The following is a 20,137-nucleotide window of genomic DNA, read 5'->3' as shown; positions in this document are numbered from 1 at the left end:
ACCGCTACCATTCCTGGACAGTTAGTAATGGAATGATTGGAACCCAGGGCAGTATGGCTTAAAAGTCTTGATTCTTAGTCACTATACTCTCAAAAAAAAATATTCTGTGGAGGAGAATTAGAATTCTAGGCAGAGCCATTTGGAAACCATTGGGATAATCTAGCCCACAAGTAGTTAGGGCCTGAATTAAATTGAGAGCCAAGGAAGTAGATAATGAGACAGGAGATGGAATAGTTAACAGGACTTTGTGTCCAATTCTAAGTGGGAAGGTCAGGGGGATGAGAAGTTAAGGGCCAGAAAAGACTAAGAAGAAAACACTCGTTTTCAATGCTGATTGGATAATAGGCGTCTTAAGCCCTTGTCTTTGTTGTTTTCATGTGGTTTCTTTAATATGAAGTTAAAAAGGGCTCCCATGTATCAATAACCAATTGCTCTTTCCCCTTGGTTAAAAATAGTCTTATTCATAAAATAGACTACTACTTAGGCATAAAAAAGCATTAAATCATAAAACATGGATGTCTCAAAAACTTTCTACTGAATAAGTGAAACACACAGAATAGACTGCAGTGAGTAGAACCACTACCTAGCTGTGTTACACAAAGTGAGTTAAATTCTCTAGCGTGACTTCCTCATCTGCAAAATAAGGATAACAGGACTGTTAGGAGAATTCAATGCTCATGTGCTCAGTAAGAGTGAGCTGAAGTAGTCACTTCTACCAAAATTCTCTTCATGACCCCAGAGCCCTTTCTATCCATCTACCAGTTCTGGACCGTTCTCTCTACTCCCAGTTGTTGCTGCAGTCCACACCCACCTTCACCTGAGACCCACCCGGCCTTTTCCTCCATACCTCCTCTTGAACTCGAGTTCTGCATAATTTAAGAAATTATATTCATTCTTGATAATTAAAAATAACTTGCCGTCTCACCACAGTTAACCAATTAATATTTTGGCTTATGTTTTTTTAGACATTTTACACAAACACTGTGGGCAGGTAGCTGTGTTAGGCTTGTTCTGCAAGCACTTTGCTTGATTAGTATGAGCACATGGCAGAGGCACCTGTGCACAGCTAGCCTATGTGAGGCTACGGTGCTTCTCCCAGATCGCTCTTCCACTCCCATGAGGAGCGATTTTCCTCGCTCCCTTGCCCTTACTGAGAATAGCAGATTTTCCTTTATTAGTTCTTTCCCTTATGTTATTTGTTTGCCTGTCTCTGTGAGCCTCCAATAAACGGTATGGCCTGACCCTTCGCAGCTCTGCAGTTTCTCTACCGTCTGCTCGAGTCCACCGTGAACCTGCCTGGCCCCAGCCACCAGCATTACACACATCCATATTTGTATTTTCAATTATTATTATTATTAAACAAAAATGAGTTTATATTACAGAAACCGTTTATAACCTGTCCTTTTCCTTTCCACGATCCCTCCCTCAGACCCACCCCGGTACCCAACTGCCGGTTCCCACCGGTCGGGCCTTCATCGGGCCCTCGCCTTCCCCGGCCGCCGGGCTCCACCTGCCAGCACGGGGCCGCCCCTCCCCCGCGGCGGCTTCCACCCCCGGCCCCGCACCCCGCGCTCGCAGCCACCGGGCCGTCGCTCGCGGCTCCGCCGTGCGGCCCGCTTCCGGTGGGACAAGGGCCTCTGGGCGGCGGCCCGGCTCCCGCTCGCTCAACACCGCCGGCAGCGGCCAGATGCAGGCGGACCGGGGAGCTCGGGGCGGCCACGGACGCCGGTCCGGCCGTGACCGGCCCAGCGGGGATCGCGACCGCGAGAGGGCCGGAGCCGCAGCGGCGCTGGCGAGAAGCGGCAGCGGGGACGGAAGCGGCCGCCGGGGCCGCGGCCGGGGTTTCCGCGGCGGCCGCGGCCGAGGAGGAGGCGCCCCGCGGGGCGGCCGCCGGGAGCCGGGAGGCCGGGGCGCCGGAACCAGGGCGCCGGTAAGAGGCTATGGCTGGTGGGTCGGGAACGCGCGAAACCCCAGCGGGTGGGGTCCGGGCCGCGAGTCGCGCGCGGGCGGTGGCGGCGGCGCCTGCGCGGGGCGGGCGGCGGGCGCGCGGGGCGTGCCCGTGGCGGGTCCGGCGTGCTCCGCTCGCCTTCGCGGGGCCGCTGGAGCCGGCGCTCAGGCCGCGGGCTTCCCCGAGCCCAGGGGTCCCGTCCGTGGTGGTTAAGAACCCGGGCGCGGAAGCCGTGTCAGGGCTGCGAGCGGAGCGGGCCCGCCGAGTTCGGGTGGAGTGTCAGTATCATTAACCTTCGTGGGGTAGGGGGCAAGCTACGGCGTGTCCTCCTGGAATTAAGACGGGCAGCCTTACAGACAGAACGGGAGACATTCCTGCTCTTAGGAGAGAAGGGGTCCCCCCCCCCCCCCCCACACACACACGATCTCTTGTGTTCGCTGTGCAATGCCTGGCACACAGTTGGCGGATAATAAATATTTATTGAATGAAAGAAAGTCCCAGATGGATTGCGCTCATGGTTTTTAGGGGTGGGATCAGATGCATGGTTATTTTTTGTTTGTTTGTTTTTTTAACTTAACAGAGATCTCAAGGGAGAGAGACATAGAGAAAGAAAGAAACAGAGACTGTTGTTCCCCCTATTTATGCATTAATTGGTTGGTTCTTGTATGTGGCCTGACAGGGATCAAACTCCCAATCTTGGTATATCAGACCTCGCTCTAACCAACTAACTACCCAGCCAAGGCGTACAGTTCTTTCTTAAAAAGTAGTATATGCTTCACTGGTAGCACAGGGGATAGAGCATGGACCTGAGACACTGAGGTCCTGGGTTTGAAACCCAAGGTTGCCAGCTTGAGCGTGGGCTCATCGACTTGAGTCGGGGTTCACCAGCTTGAGTGTGGGGTTGCAGGCCTGAGTGTGGGATCCTGCACATGATCCCATGGTCGCTGGCTTGAGCCCAACGTCACTGGCTTGATCAAGGGGTCACTGGCTCAGTGTGAGAAGCAATCAGTGAACTAAAGTGCCACAACTATGAGTTGATTCTCCTCATCTCTCTTCCTGTCTCTCTCTTTCTAAAAAAAAGTGTAGTGCTTCTCTTTTATTATGCACATGTAGGATTTGGGTCACTGGCCTTCATCCTTTTGAATTTTCAATCAGTAAATGTTTCAGTAATTAGGCCTGAATTTTAATAGCAATAGGATTGATTGGTCTTTGTCACACATTCCTAAGGCAATGTCTTAGAGACGGCAGCAGGGAGTGATATGGGCCAAGTCTTGCTCCACTAATATATGTTTCAACTAAAGGAGCTACACAGTACTGTCTTTTTATGAGCTGTTCTGTTATTTTAACATTTACAGTATAAAACTGTCTTTATGTTTTAAATTCTCATGTGCATAGGTTAAAACATTTTAATTCTTTTTTTTTTGATGGAGGTAAAATTTCCTATAACTGAAATATTTGCAATATCTTATGGGCACAGTAGGTAAAATATCCCTGAAGATGGTAGTTATATACAGAAATACAGAATTGGAAAAAAAATTACAAAACCTAAGATTTTAAGTGTAACAAACTTAGCTTTGTTAGGATCAAGGTAGGAAATAAGTAAAATTTAAGTGAGGTATGAAGAAATTCTTATGGTCAGCTTGTCAGGAAATGAAGGTTGTTTTATAACATTATATATATATATCTATATATCTTTATATATGTATTACAACTTTATTTTTAAAGCAAAATTAACATCTTTAATTTTATAGGTTAACTTACTTGTGTAAGCTGTCATAGCTAGTAGCAGAGCTGGGATTTACACCAGCTCTTGTTTACACCCTTCACTCCACAATGTTTTATCTCTTAAGTTTTTGTGAACCAGTCACCGCTTTACTGACAACAGAGCAGACACTCCTTGGCTACAGGGATCTTTTTTTTTTTTTTTTTTTTTTTTTTGTATTTTTCTGAAGTTGGAAATGGGGAGGCAGTCAGACAGACTCCCACATGCGCCCAACCGGGATCCACCCGGCATGCCCACCAGGGGGCGATGCTCTATTGCAACCAGGGCCATTCTAGCGCCTGAGGCAGAGGCCATAGAGCCATCCTCAGTGCCTAGGCCAACCTTTGCTCCAGTGGAGCCTTGGCAGCAGGAGGGGAAGAGAGAGACAGAGAGGAAGGAGAGGGGCAGGGGTGGAGAAGCAGATGGGCGCTTCTCCGGTGTGCCCTGGCGGGGAATCGAACCCGGGACTTCTGCACGCCAGGCTGACGCTCTACCACTGAGCCAACCGGCCAGGGCGGGATCTTGTTTTAATAGTAATTGTAGTAATGGTACTTTTTCGTACTTACTAAAGTGGCACACAGGCCTTTATAACAAGTGTCTTTAACTTATTAAAATGAGTGAATGAAAGTGTTTCTGTTTTGTTCATCTCTGTTGAACTAAATTGAGTAAAATGATGGTCTGTCATTTAGAGGATGAGTACTTTTTTGATTTAGACTAATATCATAACCCATTCTATTAAAATTTTAGTCTTTTATCTCTTTTGGAATGTCTTTACAACTCCATCTTATATTTTCTTTTAGGATTTTCTCATTTTGCAGATTGATTCCCTGTGGCAGTGTGTGATGCATGGACAGTGCCTGGGGCACAAACTATAGCTGCAGCCACGACCCCTTCCACCCTGTTACCAGTGCCATCGTATTTTCAGGCAAAGCTGGATGATGAAATGTGGGAAAGATTATTCCTTCATTTGTTTTGGGTTGGTGACCTCTGAAATCCCTTTCACTTTCAGATTCTGAAGTACTGTTCATATTTAGGCTTGCTAATAATAGCATTATTGGTGCCTAAAGAATAAATGGGATAAGATTGATTGCTTGGCCTGATACCTCCTACTTCTCATATCCCATGGCGCATTTGTGCCCCATATGAAGATTAATTGAAATGATCAGAAAGAAAAAAATTAGTAATAGAGTTTTAACCTAACTTTGGAATTTAATTCTGTTTGCTTACAGCCTCTGCTTTCTATACTGCTCACAAAAATTAGGGGATATTTCAAAATTAATATGAAACAATAACATGTCCTCTAATTTTTGTGAGCAGGTGTACTTTAGACCAGTGTTCCCCAACCCCCAGGCCGCGGACCGGGGGCTGGGGACCATTTGGTACCGGTCCACAGAGAAAGAATAAATAACTTACATTATTTCCATTTTATTTATATTTAAGTCTGAATGATGTTTTATTTTTTAAAAATGACCAGATTTCCTCTGTTACATCTGTCTAAGACTCACTCTTGACGCTTGTCTCGGTCACATGATACATTTATCCATCCCACCCTAAAGGCCGATCTGTGAAAATATTTTCTGACATTATACTGGTCCGTGGCCCAAAAAAGGTTGGAGACCACTGCTTTAGACCATAACATTTATGTGGCTTATAAATGGAAAATAACAAAATAAGACTAGATAAAATTCTAGATACACAATATTCCAAGGTAATTTAGCTGAGTACATAGCATCTGTGAGTGTCTTGCTCTCTTTTTTTTCTTCCTTTCTTTTCCAAATGAGAGGAGGGGAGATAGAGAGACAGACTCTTTCACGCGCCCTGACCGGGATCCACCTGATGACCCCTGTCTGGGGCGGATGCTCTGCCCTTTTGGGGCCATGCTTGATTTAGCACGGGAGGTGGAGGCTCCATGGAGCCATCCTCAGTGCCCGGGGCTATTTGCACCAATTGAGCCAGGGCTGCAGGAGGAGGAGGAGAGAGGTGGAGGGTGGCGGTGAGGGGAGCAGCAGATGGTCACTTTCTCAGTGTACCCTGACCGGGATCGAACTTGGGACATCCACATGTTGGGCCTAAGCTCTACCACTGAGCCAACTGGCCAGGGCAAATCTCTTGCTTTTCAATCAGTCCTTCTGTAGATTGTATGAACCCCAATCCTACAGTGTGGGTCAGCATATCATAAGGCTAGTTGCTTTTATTGAATACCCACTAGAAGCATGATGCACCTAATGCAATCAGGGACTTAAAAATCTCAAATATTGGGGTTTCTTAGTTTTTTGGGTTTTTTTGTGGCAGAGACAGAGAGAGTCAGAGAGAGGGACAGATAGGGACAGACAGACAGTAAGGGAGAGAGATGAGAAACATCAATTCTTTGTTGTGGTTCCTTAGTTGTCCATTGATTGATTTCTCATATGTGCCTTGACCGCGGGCCTTCAGCAGACTGAGTGACCCCTTGCTTGAGCCAGCGACCTTGGGTCCAAGCTGGTGAGCTTTGCTCAAACCCAATGAGTCCACGCTCAAGCTGGCAACCTCGGGGTCTCGAACCTGGGTCCTCCACGTCCCAGTCCGACATTATCCACTGCACCACTGCCTGGTCAGGCTAGGGTTTCTTAGAATTATATTCATCTCTTTTTTGGGGGTGTGTGTGTGTGCTAGAGAGACAGGGAGAGAGATGAGAAGCATCAACTTATAGTGCGTCACTTTAGTTGTTCATTGACTGCTTCTCATATGTGCCTTGACCAGGGGGCTCCAGCCAATCCAGTGACCCCTTGCTCAATCCAGCAACCGTAGGATCATGTTGATGATCCTGCACTCAAGCTGGCGACCATGGGGTTCATGTCTATGATCCCACATTCTAGTTAGCAACCCCATTCTCAAGCTGGTGACCCTGCATTCAAGCTGGTGAGCCTGTGCTCAAGCCAAATGAGCCTGCACCCAAGCCGGAGACCTCGGGGTTTGAACCTGGGTCCTCAGCATCCCAGGTCAGTGCTCTGTCCTCTGTGTTGCCAACAGTGAGTCATATTCATCTTTTGATGAGCTACTAACAAAGAGAAAGTCAAGGCCTGCTGGCTTTCCTTGGAACTTTCCCCCTTTTTTTCCTCCTTGTAATGATAGTAACTTACATTTACTGAGCACTTGGTATGAGATAAGAAAACAGGCACAGTTAAGTAACTCACAGTTAGGAGAGGTTAAATAATTTATCCTTTATCATTCAGCCAGCAAATTGCAAAGCCTGGATTCAACCCAGGCATTTTGGCTCCAGGACCTGTTCTTTCAACTACTACCCTAAACTGCCTCTGGGTGACTTTGGGATTTGAAAGGGGATATGTGGAGGACTATTGAATGATGCTTTTCACATACCTGTTTTTTCCTGATGTTTCCATATTGTTATAAGGCTTTAAGGTAACCCTGATACCATGTTCAGTTATTGTGGATGTCAGCAGATCTTTGCTTTCTTGTTCCATATTTATATGGTAACTGCTTTTAATTGAGTCTTAATAATTTATGTCTAATAAAAGATAAGGTTGCTATTTACAACTGCATTAAAGAGAGTAGAACTTGGAGGAATTTTTTTTCCTTACCAAACTTTTGCTTTGCAAACAATAATATATCAATCCTTTGCCTGAGGATTTGACATTTTCATTGCTGCCGTTTCACTCAGTAAAATGGAAATTCTCTGATCTTGATGTTCAAATTTACTGTGAACCTAGAAGAAGAGAGATGTCAAATCCAAATTGCTGGCAGGTCTTTAAGGGACTTGCCCTTCATTATTGCTGAAAGGAGTCACCCTTATCGTGTTAGAACTTAAGAGCCTATTAAAGCTCAAACTAAGTGACAGCCTCTAGACTATTATTTTCCTTTTTTTTAAAAAAAAGAAAGACTGAAGCATTTTTGGTTAGAAGCTGAATGTGCTTAAGTGTCCCAAAAGAAAATTGCTTTAAGATTAGCTCTTCACGAGTTGGCCCCAGGTGTTGAGGATGGCTTGGGCACTAAGAAGAACTTGGTTGCTGAGCAATGCAGCAACACCTCAGATGGGCAGAGCATCGCCCCCAGTAGGCTTGCTGTGTGGATCCTGGTGAAGGCGGATATGGGAGTCTGTCTCTGCCTCCCCTCCTCTCACTGTATTAAAAAAAAAAAGAAAAGATTATCTCTTCAAATCCACAGAGTTGATGCTTTCCCCTGCTGTTGCAAACCACTGCTCACACACTATCTTTTCTAATGTATACTGTTTTGAGGTTTGCTTTTCTTACCATTATTTCATTTACATATTTTCTTTCTTTTTTTTTGTATTTTTCTGAAGTGAGATTCTGGGAGGGAGACGGACAGACTCCTGCATGTGCCAGACCGGGATCCACCTGGCAAGCCCACAAGGGGGCGATGCTCTGCCCATCTGGGCCATTGCTCCAGTGCAACTGGAGCCATTCTAGCACCTGAAGCAGAGGTTATGCAGCCATCCTCAGCGTCCAGGCCAACTTTGCTCCAGTGGAACCTTGGCTACAGGAGGGGAGGAGAGAGACAGAGAAAGGAGAGAGGGGAAGGGTTGAGAAGCAGATTGGTGCTTCTCCTGTGTGCCCTGGCTGGGAATTGAACCCAGGACTTCCACACGCCAGGCCAATGCTCTACCACTGAGTTGACTGGCCAGGGACTTGGCCATATTCCCATTATTAATACAGTTAACTGATTCTTAAAACATTGTGCCTGTATTCTGCCTGAAATATGTATATTATTTTAGTGAGCGAGAGAGAGAAACAGGAAAGGAGAGAGATGACAAGCATCAACTTGTAGTTGTGTCACTTAGTTGTCCATTGATTGCTTCTCATACTTGCTTGACCAGGGAGCTCAAGCTGAGTCAGTGACCCCTTGCTCAAACCAATGACCTGGGGCTTCAAGCCAGTGACCTTTGGGCTCAAGCCAGTGACCATGAGATCATGTCTTTTCTTTCTTTTTTTTTTTGTTTTTTTTGTTTTTTTCAAGTGAGAGGAAGGGAGATAGTGAGATAGACTCCCATCTGCGCCCCAACCAGGATCTCTACCCAGCAGCCCCTGTCTGGGGCTGATGGTCAAATCAACCAAGCTATCCTCAGCGCCTAAGGCCAATGCTCAGACCCCAGAGCTATCCTCAGCCCTAGGGCTGACACTCAAACCAATCGAGCCACTGGCTGCAGGAGGGCAAGAAGGAGAAAACGAGAGAAGGAAGGGGAGAGAAGCACATGGTCGCTTTTCTTATTTGTCCTGACCAGGAATCGTACCCAGAACCTCCATATGCCAGGCCGATGCTCTGTCTGCTGAGTCAACCAGCCAGGGCCTGAGATAATTTCCATGATCCCATGCTCAAGCTGGTGAGCCCGTGCTCATGCTGGCGACCTTGGAGTTTCAAACCTGGGGCCTCTGCATCCCAGGTTCTGCTCTATCCACTGTGCCACTACTGGTCAGGCTGCCTGAAATATTTAAAAAAAAATATTTTTTATTTATTGATTTCAGAGAGCGAGGAAGGGAAAGAGACAAAAACATTGATCTGTTTCTGTATGTGCCCTTACCCAGGATTTAACCAGCAACCTCTGGGTATCAGGACAATGCTTTAACCAACCAAACTATCCATCCAGGCAGGGCCTGACTGAAATATTTTTGATAAAGTATGTATGATATTTTACTTTAACATTTATAGCTTACATTTTAAGTCAATGGTTCAGAGAGTTTCAGCATATAAAATTTCCAGTGTATTATCCATATTGACATATTGACTAGAACCATCACATCGTTGTTATACCTGGATAGGTTCTAAATATTCTAGTATTTGATATTTGCCATCATCCATTTAAGAATCACATTAAACTCTTTAGCAGTGAGAGGTTTACATTATTCCTTTTTCTTTTTCACTTGTGTTTTAATTCTACATCTTTTATAGAACTTAATGTAATATACAGGGTGGGGCAAAAGTCGGTTTATAGTTGTAAGTACACAAAACAGGGTATTGTTATCTTACATATGAACAACTGTAAACGTACTTTTGCCCCACCCTGTATTTTCAAACTTGAAAATATTTTAGTGATCACCTTTTCTGCTTCGGTAGATGGTAGTGGTTGGAGTGTCATTATATGTGTCATGCAATTCTTTGACTATCTTTTTAATTATATGCCAGAATCATTCTGTAAAAAATTTTAGTGATCTGTCAGCTGACAACTGGATTAGGCCCTCCTTCAATTTTGTTGAAAGAAAGGAATTGGAAATTACCTGATTTGCAAAAGGACTTGTCACATGACCTTTAGGTCTATAGAATTATACGTTTTCAACATCTGTTTAAAATTACCCTTTTGCTTGAGGACTCAGGGAATGCACCGTAATCAGAGGGAGAAAGACTGAGAAGGGGTTGTCCCGTCCTCAAGTGCATTCTAAGATAAACCGAACTGCTTCTAGGAAAGAGTGTGGACATTGAGTATCTGAAACTTGATTTCCTTAAAAACATGCTTGCTCACACAACTCTTGGAAAATCTTCATGAACCCCCAGGTTTATGCATCCATTTTGAGGACTGTTGACTTCACATTACTTGCTTCTTTACACAACATAGTTTATCGCGTATGTTCACCCAGAGGTGTGTTTTTGTTTTTGTGGGGTTCTTTTTTCTTTTCTTTTCTTTTCTTTTCTTTTCTTTTCTTTTCTTTTCTTTTCTTTTCTTTTCTTTTCTTTTCTTTTCTTTTCTTTTCTTTTCTTTTCTTTTTCTTCCCTCCCTCCCTCCCACCCTCCCTTCCTTCTTTCCTTCCTTTCCTCCCTTCCTCCCTCCTTCCCTCCTTCTTTTCTTCCAATTATTTGTCTTTCTTCAGTGTTACCATCATTGCTAGGATGGGAAACAGCAAGCTCTTAATTTGAGACCACCAGGCTGTCTTCCTTGGGGAATTAGGAGCTAAACCATTGCTGCTTTTATCTGTGATTATTTTCCACTACACAGGGCAATTGACCTCTAGAGCAGGGGTCCCCAAACTTTTTACACAGGGGGCCAGTTCACTGTCCCTCAGACCATTGGAGAGCCGGACTATAAAAAAAAAACTATGAACAAATTTCTATGCACACCGCATATATCTTATTTTAAAGTAAAAAAAACAAAACAAAACGGGAACAAATACAATATTTAAAATAAAGAACGAGTAAATTTAAATCAACAAACTGACCAGTATTTCAATGGGAACTATGGGCCTGCTTTTGGCTAATGAGATGGTCAATGTCTAGTTCCATATTTGTCACTGCTAGCCGTAACAAGTGATATGATGCGCTTCCAGAGCCGTGACGCGTGCATCTTGCATCACCGGAAGTAGTACTGTACATGAGCAATGCCATGCTTTGCAGTGCTGCAACATACAGTGCTCCTCTCACTGACCACCAATGAAAGAGCTGCCCCTTCCAGAAGGGCGCGGGGGCCGGATAAATGGCCTCAGGGGGCCACATGTGGCCTGTGGGCCGTAGTTTGGGGACCCCTGCTCTAGAGAGTCCTGGTAGGTCATTTGATACTAACCATACCACTGCATGACTTTCTAGCCTTTCTTACAAATTAAGTGGTTGTAAAGATGTTTTCTATTCAGATGCAACTTTGAAATATCAAAGGGAAAAATAAAGTTCGTATTGACACACAGTTTTATTCGGTAGAAGCTACTGATTGACATATGGGGCATTAGTTTTATTCCTTTTGAAATTTCATTTCCTTTTGTTAGAATACATTTGCATGGCGCACGCGCGTGTGTGTGTGTGTGTGTGTGTGTGTGTGTAGGTGCCAAGAGTAAATGCTTTATACTTTTTTTCTTTTGGATGGAAATAATACTTTTATTGGTCTGAAAAATTTCTATAAAGGTGTCATGGGGTAGTGGATAGATAAAAATGTTACAGTTATTTCACTTTTGAGTGGATTTTGTTAGAGGATGTTGAAAAAAATTCAAATTGATATGCGTAATTTTATCCTGATGTTGCTAGGATGCTGTTTTTAGAATTTGACCAACCTGATGTCAGTCAGTCTTAAATTGATTGAAAGACAATTTTTGTTTTTTTTAGGTGAGAGGGAGTGAGATAGTGAGATAGACTCCTGCATGCGCCTCAACTTAGATCCACCTGGCAACCCCATCTTGGGCCGATGCTCCAGTACTGAGCTGTTTTTAGCACCTGACGCTGATTTGCTCAGACCAACTAAGCTATCCTCAGAGCGCAGGGAACCAATTGAGCCACTGGCTGAGGGAAGGAAGAGGGTGATGAGGAGGAGAGGGAGGGAGAGAGAAGCAGATGGTCACTTGTCCTGGGTGCCCTGACTGGGAATCCAACCTGGGATGTCTGTACGCCAGGCTGACTCTACCCACAGAACCACCAACTAGGGCCAAAGATAATTTTTGTAAAGAACAATGCTCCCGGGGTGTTCCTTTCATCCATTGGTGTGTGCACACAGCAGGAAAATGAAAAACTGCGTAGGAGATTGATAGAGTTCCATGTTGTACACGCTTAGTACTGCATTGGTGTCCTTTTCCTACTAAGTACGGATATAAATATATCTGACCCGTATTTTTAAAAAAATTGAATTTATTGAGGATCTCTATTTATTTAGCACCAAGTCAAAGTTATGTTGTGGGATAGTAAACACATTTTTATATAATTAACCTAAACAAAGCATAATTAGGATGACAGGACTATTACCAAAAGTTCATATGTATTCTTGGATTATCAGTGTCGTGATTCCTCTACTTTTGTATTTACCTGTGAGAAGTTACTAATGCTGAGAGATTTTTGTTAACGAGTGTGTATTATGTGAAATAATTAGTCACCATAGTTAGGTTTCTATCATGTCTGGTATAAAAAGAATAATAACAGTTATGTTTGGGAAAAATAAAAGCTATTACTAGTATTCCTTCTCAAAGTCCAATGCAGTGTGAATTTCATTTAAAGAGAGGATTTGGAATCTATAGTTCTATTTATTGTGGACACATACCAGTTGTTGGAATGATATTGAGGAGTAGGATACCCTCATGTTTTCCTTTCACTACAAAGCGGATAATAAGATAACATGTCTTTGTTTAATATTTGAGCTTATTAAAGCCTAGTCTTATATTATTGAAGAAGGCTTAATCTCTGTTGCAGATATACAAAGTGAACTTCCGAAGAAGTTATGAGTTTTCTGGAAGCAAAGCTTGGTGAAAAATGAGTATGTTTCTAAAGACAAAGCTTGGCTTTCAGTTTTTCCTTGCTGTTCTTCGCCTAGCTCCCAGGTTATGTTATGGTTTGCTGCTGCTTTTTCATGTCAGTATGATTGTGTAGAACACTTCCTTTTAAGTTTTAAAAAGAATTTTTCTCTTTTTCACAGCCAAGAGAATCATTGAATTAAGAGGTGACCAGAAAATATTTTATGAAGAGCACATATTTTATGTACATTGGAAGGAGATTTTAAGCAGACAAGTTGATTTGTTTTTTATTTTTACAACGTGGAAGTAGACTGAAAGTAGGTAGTGTTTAGATAGAGTTGGGGAGTGGGGCTCATCTGTTTTCCACTTGGCTTCCTGGAGGGCAGGGGGGAGGGGAAGTGCTGTTGAAGTCTGAGGATGAGTGCTCTGGTGGGCGGCACTGTGCTGATCCCATGCAGAAGGGGATCTTTAAAAGCTTAAGTATTAGAGTTGGCAAGGTAGTAGATCATGTAGGTTTACGGACAAATGAACAACTAGAGTATAACTTCTCAAACCTACTAAGTATTCTTTTTTGCCTGTCTTTCTCCCTTTTTTTTCCCTTTCATCTAATCCCGTGCCCTGTGTTTTAAAAAATCTTCCTTTCAAGGGGAGATACCATATGATGGTCAATAATGTATATTTTCGAGTCTAACTTCTAACCCCTGAAATGACCACTTTAGTTTGGACAGGCCAACTACCTGTGCCTTCTCCTTTCCACCTACACAGTACTATTTTACCTGTGCCTTCTCCTTTCCACCTACACAGTACTATTTTTAAAAAATAAAAATTTAATAAATCTTTAAGAGGAAATGGTAGATATGATGTCTTTTTTTTTTTTTTTTTTTCCTGAAGCTGGAAACGGGGAGAGACAAACAGACTCCCGCATGCGCCGGACTGGGATCCACCTGGCACGCCCACCAGGGGGCGATGCTCTGCCCACCAGAGGGCGATGCTCTGCCCCTCCGGGGCGTTGCTCTGTTGCGACCAGAGCCACTCTAGCGCCTGGGGCAGAGGCCAAGGAGCCATCCCCAGGGCCGGGGCCATCTTTGCTCCAATGGAGCCTCGGCTGCGGGAGGGGAAGAGAGAGACAGAGAGGAAGGAGAGGGGGAGGGGTGGAGAAGCAGATGGGCGCTTCTCCTATGTGCCCTGGCCGGGAATCGAACCTGGGACTTCTGCACGCCAGGCCAACGCTCTACCACTGAGCCAACCAGCCAGGGCCAATATGATGTCTTTTTACCCCTAAATATATATATATATTTTTTGTATTTTTTTTCTGAAGCTGGAAACGGGGAGAGACAGTCAGACAGACTCCCGCATGCACCGGACTGGGATCCACCCGGCACGCCCACTAGGGGCGATGCTCTGCCCACCAGGGGGCGATGCTCTGCCCCTCAGAGGCGTTGCTCTGCCGAGACCAGAGCCACTCCAGCGCCTGGGGCAGAGGCCAAGGAGCCATCCCCAGCGCCCGGGCCATCCTTGCTCCAATGGAGCCTCGGCTGCGGGAGGGGAAGAGAGAGACAGAGAGGAAGGAGTGGGGGGTGGAGAAGCAAATGGACGCTTCTCCTATGTGCCCTGGCCGGGAATCGAACCCGGGTCCCCCGCATGCCAGGCCAACGCTCTACCGCTGAGCCAACTGGCCAGGGCCTTACCCCTAAATATTTAAGTGTGTAATTTCCAAAATCAAGGAAATCTCTTACATAACCATAGCACAGTGGCCAAAATCAGGAAATCAATATTGACATAATACTGTTGTCTGATCTTACTGAGATTTTTTTCCGCTGACCCAGAAACATCTTTTATTAGGCATTCACTCCTGAGGCAATGACATATAGATGTTATCAGAAATTCATTATGGCAGCTAGTTTCCGTGGCATCCTCACTACTGTGTTTCTGTTACTGCGGCTGAGTTCTCAAATTCCTGTTTCCTACTTGTTTCACCCGCCAGCCTCTACACTTCTCATCAGTTTTACGAGCTACCTGACATTTTAAAAGTAAATTCCTTTTCTGCCGAATTAGCAATAATTTCATAGTTTGCAATCTGAACTCTACTGTTATATTTTTTTATACTTTCCTTTTTTCAAAATCTTATTTTCACATGCTGAGCTCACATGCTACCTTCCTCTGTGAAGCTTCTGGTTTTTCTCAGCAATGATGTACTTTATACATATAGCACTCATTTTTATTCCTTTTTGTTACACAGTGGGTCTCTGTGTTATAAACTTCTGACATGTGTACAACTCACATTTATGAGTGGAGCACCATAAGGGTTATTGGTAATCAACTGCAGTTAGACATCAGTGAAAATGATATCATAGAGTTACTCGACTCCCATGGCAAAGAACTAACCCATGAAAACCTTATGGAACTAGAGCAGCAGATGATAACATTTAGGGAAGAAAACAGGGACCTAGAGGCCCTGGCCGGTTGGCTCAGCGGTAGAGCGTCGGCCTGGCGTGTGGGGGACCGGGGTTCGATTCCCGGCCAGGGCACATAGGAGAAGCGCCCATTTGCTTCTCCACCCCCCTCTCCTTCCTCTCTGTCTCTCTCTTCCCCTCCCGCAGCCAAGGCTCCATTGGAGCAGAGATGGCCCAGGCGCTGGGGATGGCTCCTTGGCCTCTGCCCCGCGCGCGCGCTGGAGTGGCTCTGGTCGCGGCAGAGCTACCCCCCGGAGGGGCAGAGCATCGCCCCCTGGTGGGCAGGGCGTCGCCCCCTGGTGGGCAGAGCATTGCCCCTGGTGGGTGTGCCGGGTGGATCCCGGTCAGGCGCATGCGGGAGTATGTCTGGCTGTCTCTCCCCGTTTCCAGCTTCAGAAAAATACAAAAAAAAAAGAAAAAAAAGAAAAGAAAACAGGGACCTAGAAAGTCCAGAATTGAAAAAGTTTTCTACAAAAGAGTTAGCAGATGCTTTCGTCTCATTGAAGCAGGAATGGTAAAGTTTAAGGAGCAAGATCCTGATATAGAGAGGTTCACACAAGTTTACCAGTATGGCCTAACTGGTGGTGGCTCAGTGGATAGAGCATCAACCCCGATGTTGAAATCCTAAGGTTGCTGGCTTGAGTGTGGATCATTGACATGATCCAAAGGTCACTGGCTTAAGCCCAAAGGTCGCTGGCTTGAGCCTGAAGTCACTGGCTTGGCTAACACCCCCACCTCACTGCTGTCAAGGCACGTATGAGAAGCAGTCAATGAACAACTAAAGTGAAGCGACTGTGGAGTTGATGCTTCTCTTTTCTCTCCTCCCTCCCTACCTTCCTGTTTCTCTCTCTCAAATCAATAATAATAAAAAAAGGTTTACGTTACCGAAGGCTTGAGATGCTACAGGGCCATTTATGGTGAGAAAAAGAAAAGCTCTGTACAAGCCTCCCTGGATGCCGACTTCAAGAAATTAACCCCAGCAGCAGAATCCAACCCTGACTCTCTAACCCCAGTCCCATCCTTTCCAACAAGTCCATCATCTTCTGCATCATCCAAGATTGTTTAAGGTTGTGTTTGAAAATGTTTAAGTATTTATATTATAGAAAGGTACAAATAAATACCACGTTAATACAAACATTTGTCTAAGTTGCATTTAGTAGGTAAATGTACCTGTTCCAACTTATATACACATTTAATTTAAGAACAAACCTGTAGAACCTATCTTGTTTGTAACCTGAGGACTGCCTATAGTTGATTATTTACTTCACGTATGTCTATTGCATTAATTGTAAGCTACTTGAAGGCCTGTATATGATACAGCACTGTGATTTTTGAGGAGATTTAATAAATGTTTGTTGACTGAGTGATGGTGTGTAGCAGGTATTGAGAAGGTGGATGAGGCAAGCTAGAGAGTGTGTTTTTAGGCAGTGTCATTGTGGAAGTTCAGGTCAGGACAGCCCTTTGTGTTCCATTTACCTCTGTATTAGTTGAAGCTCCCTTCTTTTGGTGGTTGTAAGTTCAATAACTAAAAAGTTGTCACTCTCCCAAGGGCCAGATTTATACAAGAGCTTTAATTTTATATTGTCCTAGTTCTAAGTCTATTAAAGTTTCTACCTTAATGCAAATAACAGATTTTTTTAAACTGTGAGATTGAAATAGGAATTATAGTATTCAGAGGTCTTATATCTACAGAATCCCTTTACACTATTTTATTCTCTTTATCATTTTAAACTCATTTGTTTCATATATTATTCAAGCTGTTATCTTGTCTTACTTTGGATCCTTTGCCATTTTTTACTTTTGAAATTTTTTTGGTCAGTTATTAAAATTTTTATTTTATTTATTTATTTTTTTTGTATTTTTCTGAAGTTGGAAACGGGGAGGCAGTCAGACAGACTCCCGCATGCGCCGACCGGGATCCACCTGGCATGCCCACCAGGGGGCGATGCTCTGCCCATCTGGGGCGTTGCTCTGTTGTGACCAGAGCCATTCTAGCACCTGAGGCAGAGGCCACAGAGCCATCCTCAGTGCCCGGGCCAACTTTGCTCCAGTGGAGCCTTGGCTGTGGGAGGGGAAGAGAGAGACAGAGAGGAAGGAGAGGGGGAGGGGTGGAGAAGCAGATAGACGCTTCTCCTGTGTGCCCTGGCCGGGAATCGAACCCGGGACTCCTGCACGCCAGGCCAACGCTCTACCACTGAGCCAACTGGCCAGGGCCTTAAAAAAATTTTTTTTAAAGTTGATTATAATTCTGTATTTTTATTATATTTGAAATGTTAGATTTGATAGGTAATTTTAGTGTTTATTTTTGCTTTCTTTTCTTAACTATTTCTCAAATTATTTGATGAATTGGAAAGAGTAGATTTTTGTTAAATTTAAACTAGAATTTATTTATAAAAATAAATGTGTTTGCTGTGTTTGTTCTATATATAGGATAATAGGATTAGAGAATTAGAAAAAATATAGCAAGAAAAATGAAAGAACATCAGCTTTTTAGTAGTACTCCTTTTATGTTGTAAAATTAGGTCAAGACTAACTTAGGACAGAGCATTTCATGTGCCTAATTTTTTTCCTCATGCATATATATATATTTCTTTTCTGAGAGAGAGAAAGAAAGGAAGGGAGGACTTGAGGGAGGAGAGAGTGAGAAACGTCAACTCGTAGTTGTGTTACTTTTAGTTGTTCATTTATTGCTTCTCATATGTGCCTTTACTGGAAGACTGTAGCCGAACCAGTGACCCCTTGGTCAAGCCAGTGACCTTGGGCTTCAAGCCAGTGACCCTACTATCAAGCCACTCAAGCCAACGAGCTCATGCTCAAGCCGGTGACCTTGAGGTTTCGAACAGGGGACCCAGGTTGATGTTGTATCCACTGTACCATCACTTGGTTAGGCTTTCATGCATAATTTTTTAATTGTTATACACATCATTTTAGGTAAAAGATGTTACTAGCATCATAGGAATACCTTTAAAACCATGGGGAACAATCCTTGGCCTGGTAGCTCAGTTGGTTAGAGCATTGTCCTGACATGCGGGCTCGAACCCTGGTCAGGGCACATACAAGAATCAACCAATGAATGCATAAATAAGTGAAACAACAAATCAGCGTTTCCTTTTTATTCCTCTCTCTTTTTCCCTTCCTTTCTCTCTCTAACAATTAATAAAAACAAATTAAAAATATACCATGGGAACATAGACAAGTATCTAGTAGTTAGAAACATTTAAATTTTTATCATAATGGTAAAATTCGAGGGTAACAGCAATAATAATATCAGGGCCCTTCATTTTGATGATGGCTGATGTTATTCAGTTTGTAGCAACCAGTACTTTCCTTTCTGGAATGTTTTGTGCCTCAATTTAAAAATTATTAATTAATTTTACTTCTTTTGATAAATGGAAAGTGTAGGTTCTTGATTGCTTCAAAGATATGGTGGAGGCCTGACCTGTGGTGGCGCAGTGGATAAAGCATCGATCTGAAACGCTAAGGTCGCCGGTTCGAAACCCTGGGCTTGCCTGGTCAAGGCACATATGGGAGTTGATGCTTCCAGCTCCTCCCCCCTTCTCTCTCTCTGTCCCTCTCTCTCCCTCTCTCTCCTCTCTAAAAATGAATAAATAAAAAAAAAAAGATACAGTGGAAACACAAATTAGGTTGCTTACAAAATTAAAAAATCCATGTTAATTTTCTTGGTGCTAAGTTTCCTAATGAAACTACTGTATTTCCTCATGTATAAGAGGCACCTTAATTTTGGGGCCCGAAATTTGAAAAAAAATGTATTACATAAAGTTATTGAACTCAAGTTTTTTTTTTTGTTGTTGTTGTTTTTAACAAAAACAAAAAAAGAGAGAGTCAGAGAGAGGGATAGACAGGGACAGACAGACAGAAATGGAGAGATGAGAAGCATCAATCATTAGTTTTTCGTTGCACGTTGCAACACCTTAGTTGTTCATTGATTGCTTTCTCATATATGCCTTGACTGTGGGCCTTTAGCAGACCGCAGACCGAGTAATCCCTTGCTCGAGTCAGTGACCTTGGGCTCAAGCCGGTGAGCTTTTGCTCAAACCAGATGAGCCCGCGCACAAGCTGGCGACATCGGGGACTCGAACTTGGGTCCTTCTGCATCCCAGTTCGACGCTCTATCCACTGTGCCACCGCGTGGTCAAGCTGAACTCAAGTTTTATTCATCATAAAATTCATACAACTCCACATCACTGTCAAAACTCCCATCCAGTAGCTTGTCCTCATCTGTGTCTGATGAGGAATCATTTTCTTCAACAATGAGTGCAAAAACAAGTGTAAAAAAGCAGGAAATGCAAGTAAAAAAATCTACAATCACTGTATAAGACACACCCAGTTTTTAGACCCCAAATTTTTTAAAAAATGTGCATCTTATACATGGGGAAATATGGTATATATATATAGAAAAAAGCCTTTAAACCTATGCTCCTCCCCCCCTCCCCCCAAGGGCCGATCAGGTGCTTTCTCCCTTCCGGGCACACTGGGAACACACCTGTGCCTTTCCCTCCTCCGCTCCTCCACCCCAGTCAAGCTACCTTTACCCCTCTCTCTCCTAAGCTCCAAGGGCCCCCTTTTTGCCTCTGTAACTTGTTTCCTAAAACCCATTTCTTCCACCTCTGTGATTTTCTGAATTTTCTAAATTTAGATTTCTAAATTTTTTCTTATAAAAGAAAAAAGTGTTGGTATTCAGTATTGGCTGACCTTAGTGATACTCTTTTCTTTGTGGGAGTTGGTAAAACCAATAAATGAGGCAATTTGACATCAAAATTTAGCCTGTGGCCCAGCAATTCTATACTTAGCAGTTTATCTTACTGAACAA

The 20,137-nt window shown here is 43.8% G+C and overlaps 1 protein-coding gene across 1 annotated transcript in view; it reads left to right on the top strand.

The window, feature by feature from the left end:
- Positions 1–1,547: 1,547 nt before the first annotated feature.
- The window catches only part of AVEN (apoptosis and caspase activation inhibitor), a 219,285-nt gene continuing 200,695 nt past the window's right edge, over positions 1,548–20,137 (top strand). The window contains exon 1 of the mRNA XM_066342706.1: positions 1,548–1,930. Coding sequence (XP_066198803.1) covers positions 1,688–1,930 — 243 coding nt within the window. The 5' untranslated portion in view covers positions 1,548–1,687. The remainder of the gene's footprint in view (positions 1,931–20,137) is intronic.

This window comes from Saccopteryx leptura, chromosome 6 (assembly GCF_036850995.1).
Source record: "Saccopteryx leptura isolate mSacLep1 chromosome 6, mSacLep1_pri_phased_curated, whole genome shotgun sequence".
Taxonomy (NCBI): Eukaryota; Metazoa; Chordata; class Mammalia; order Chiroptera; family Emballonuridae; genus Saccopteryx; species Saccopteryx leptura.
The sequence above is the reverse complement of the archived record's forward strand: the minus strand, read 5'-3'. Positions and strand labels throughout refer to the sequence as shown.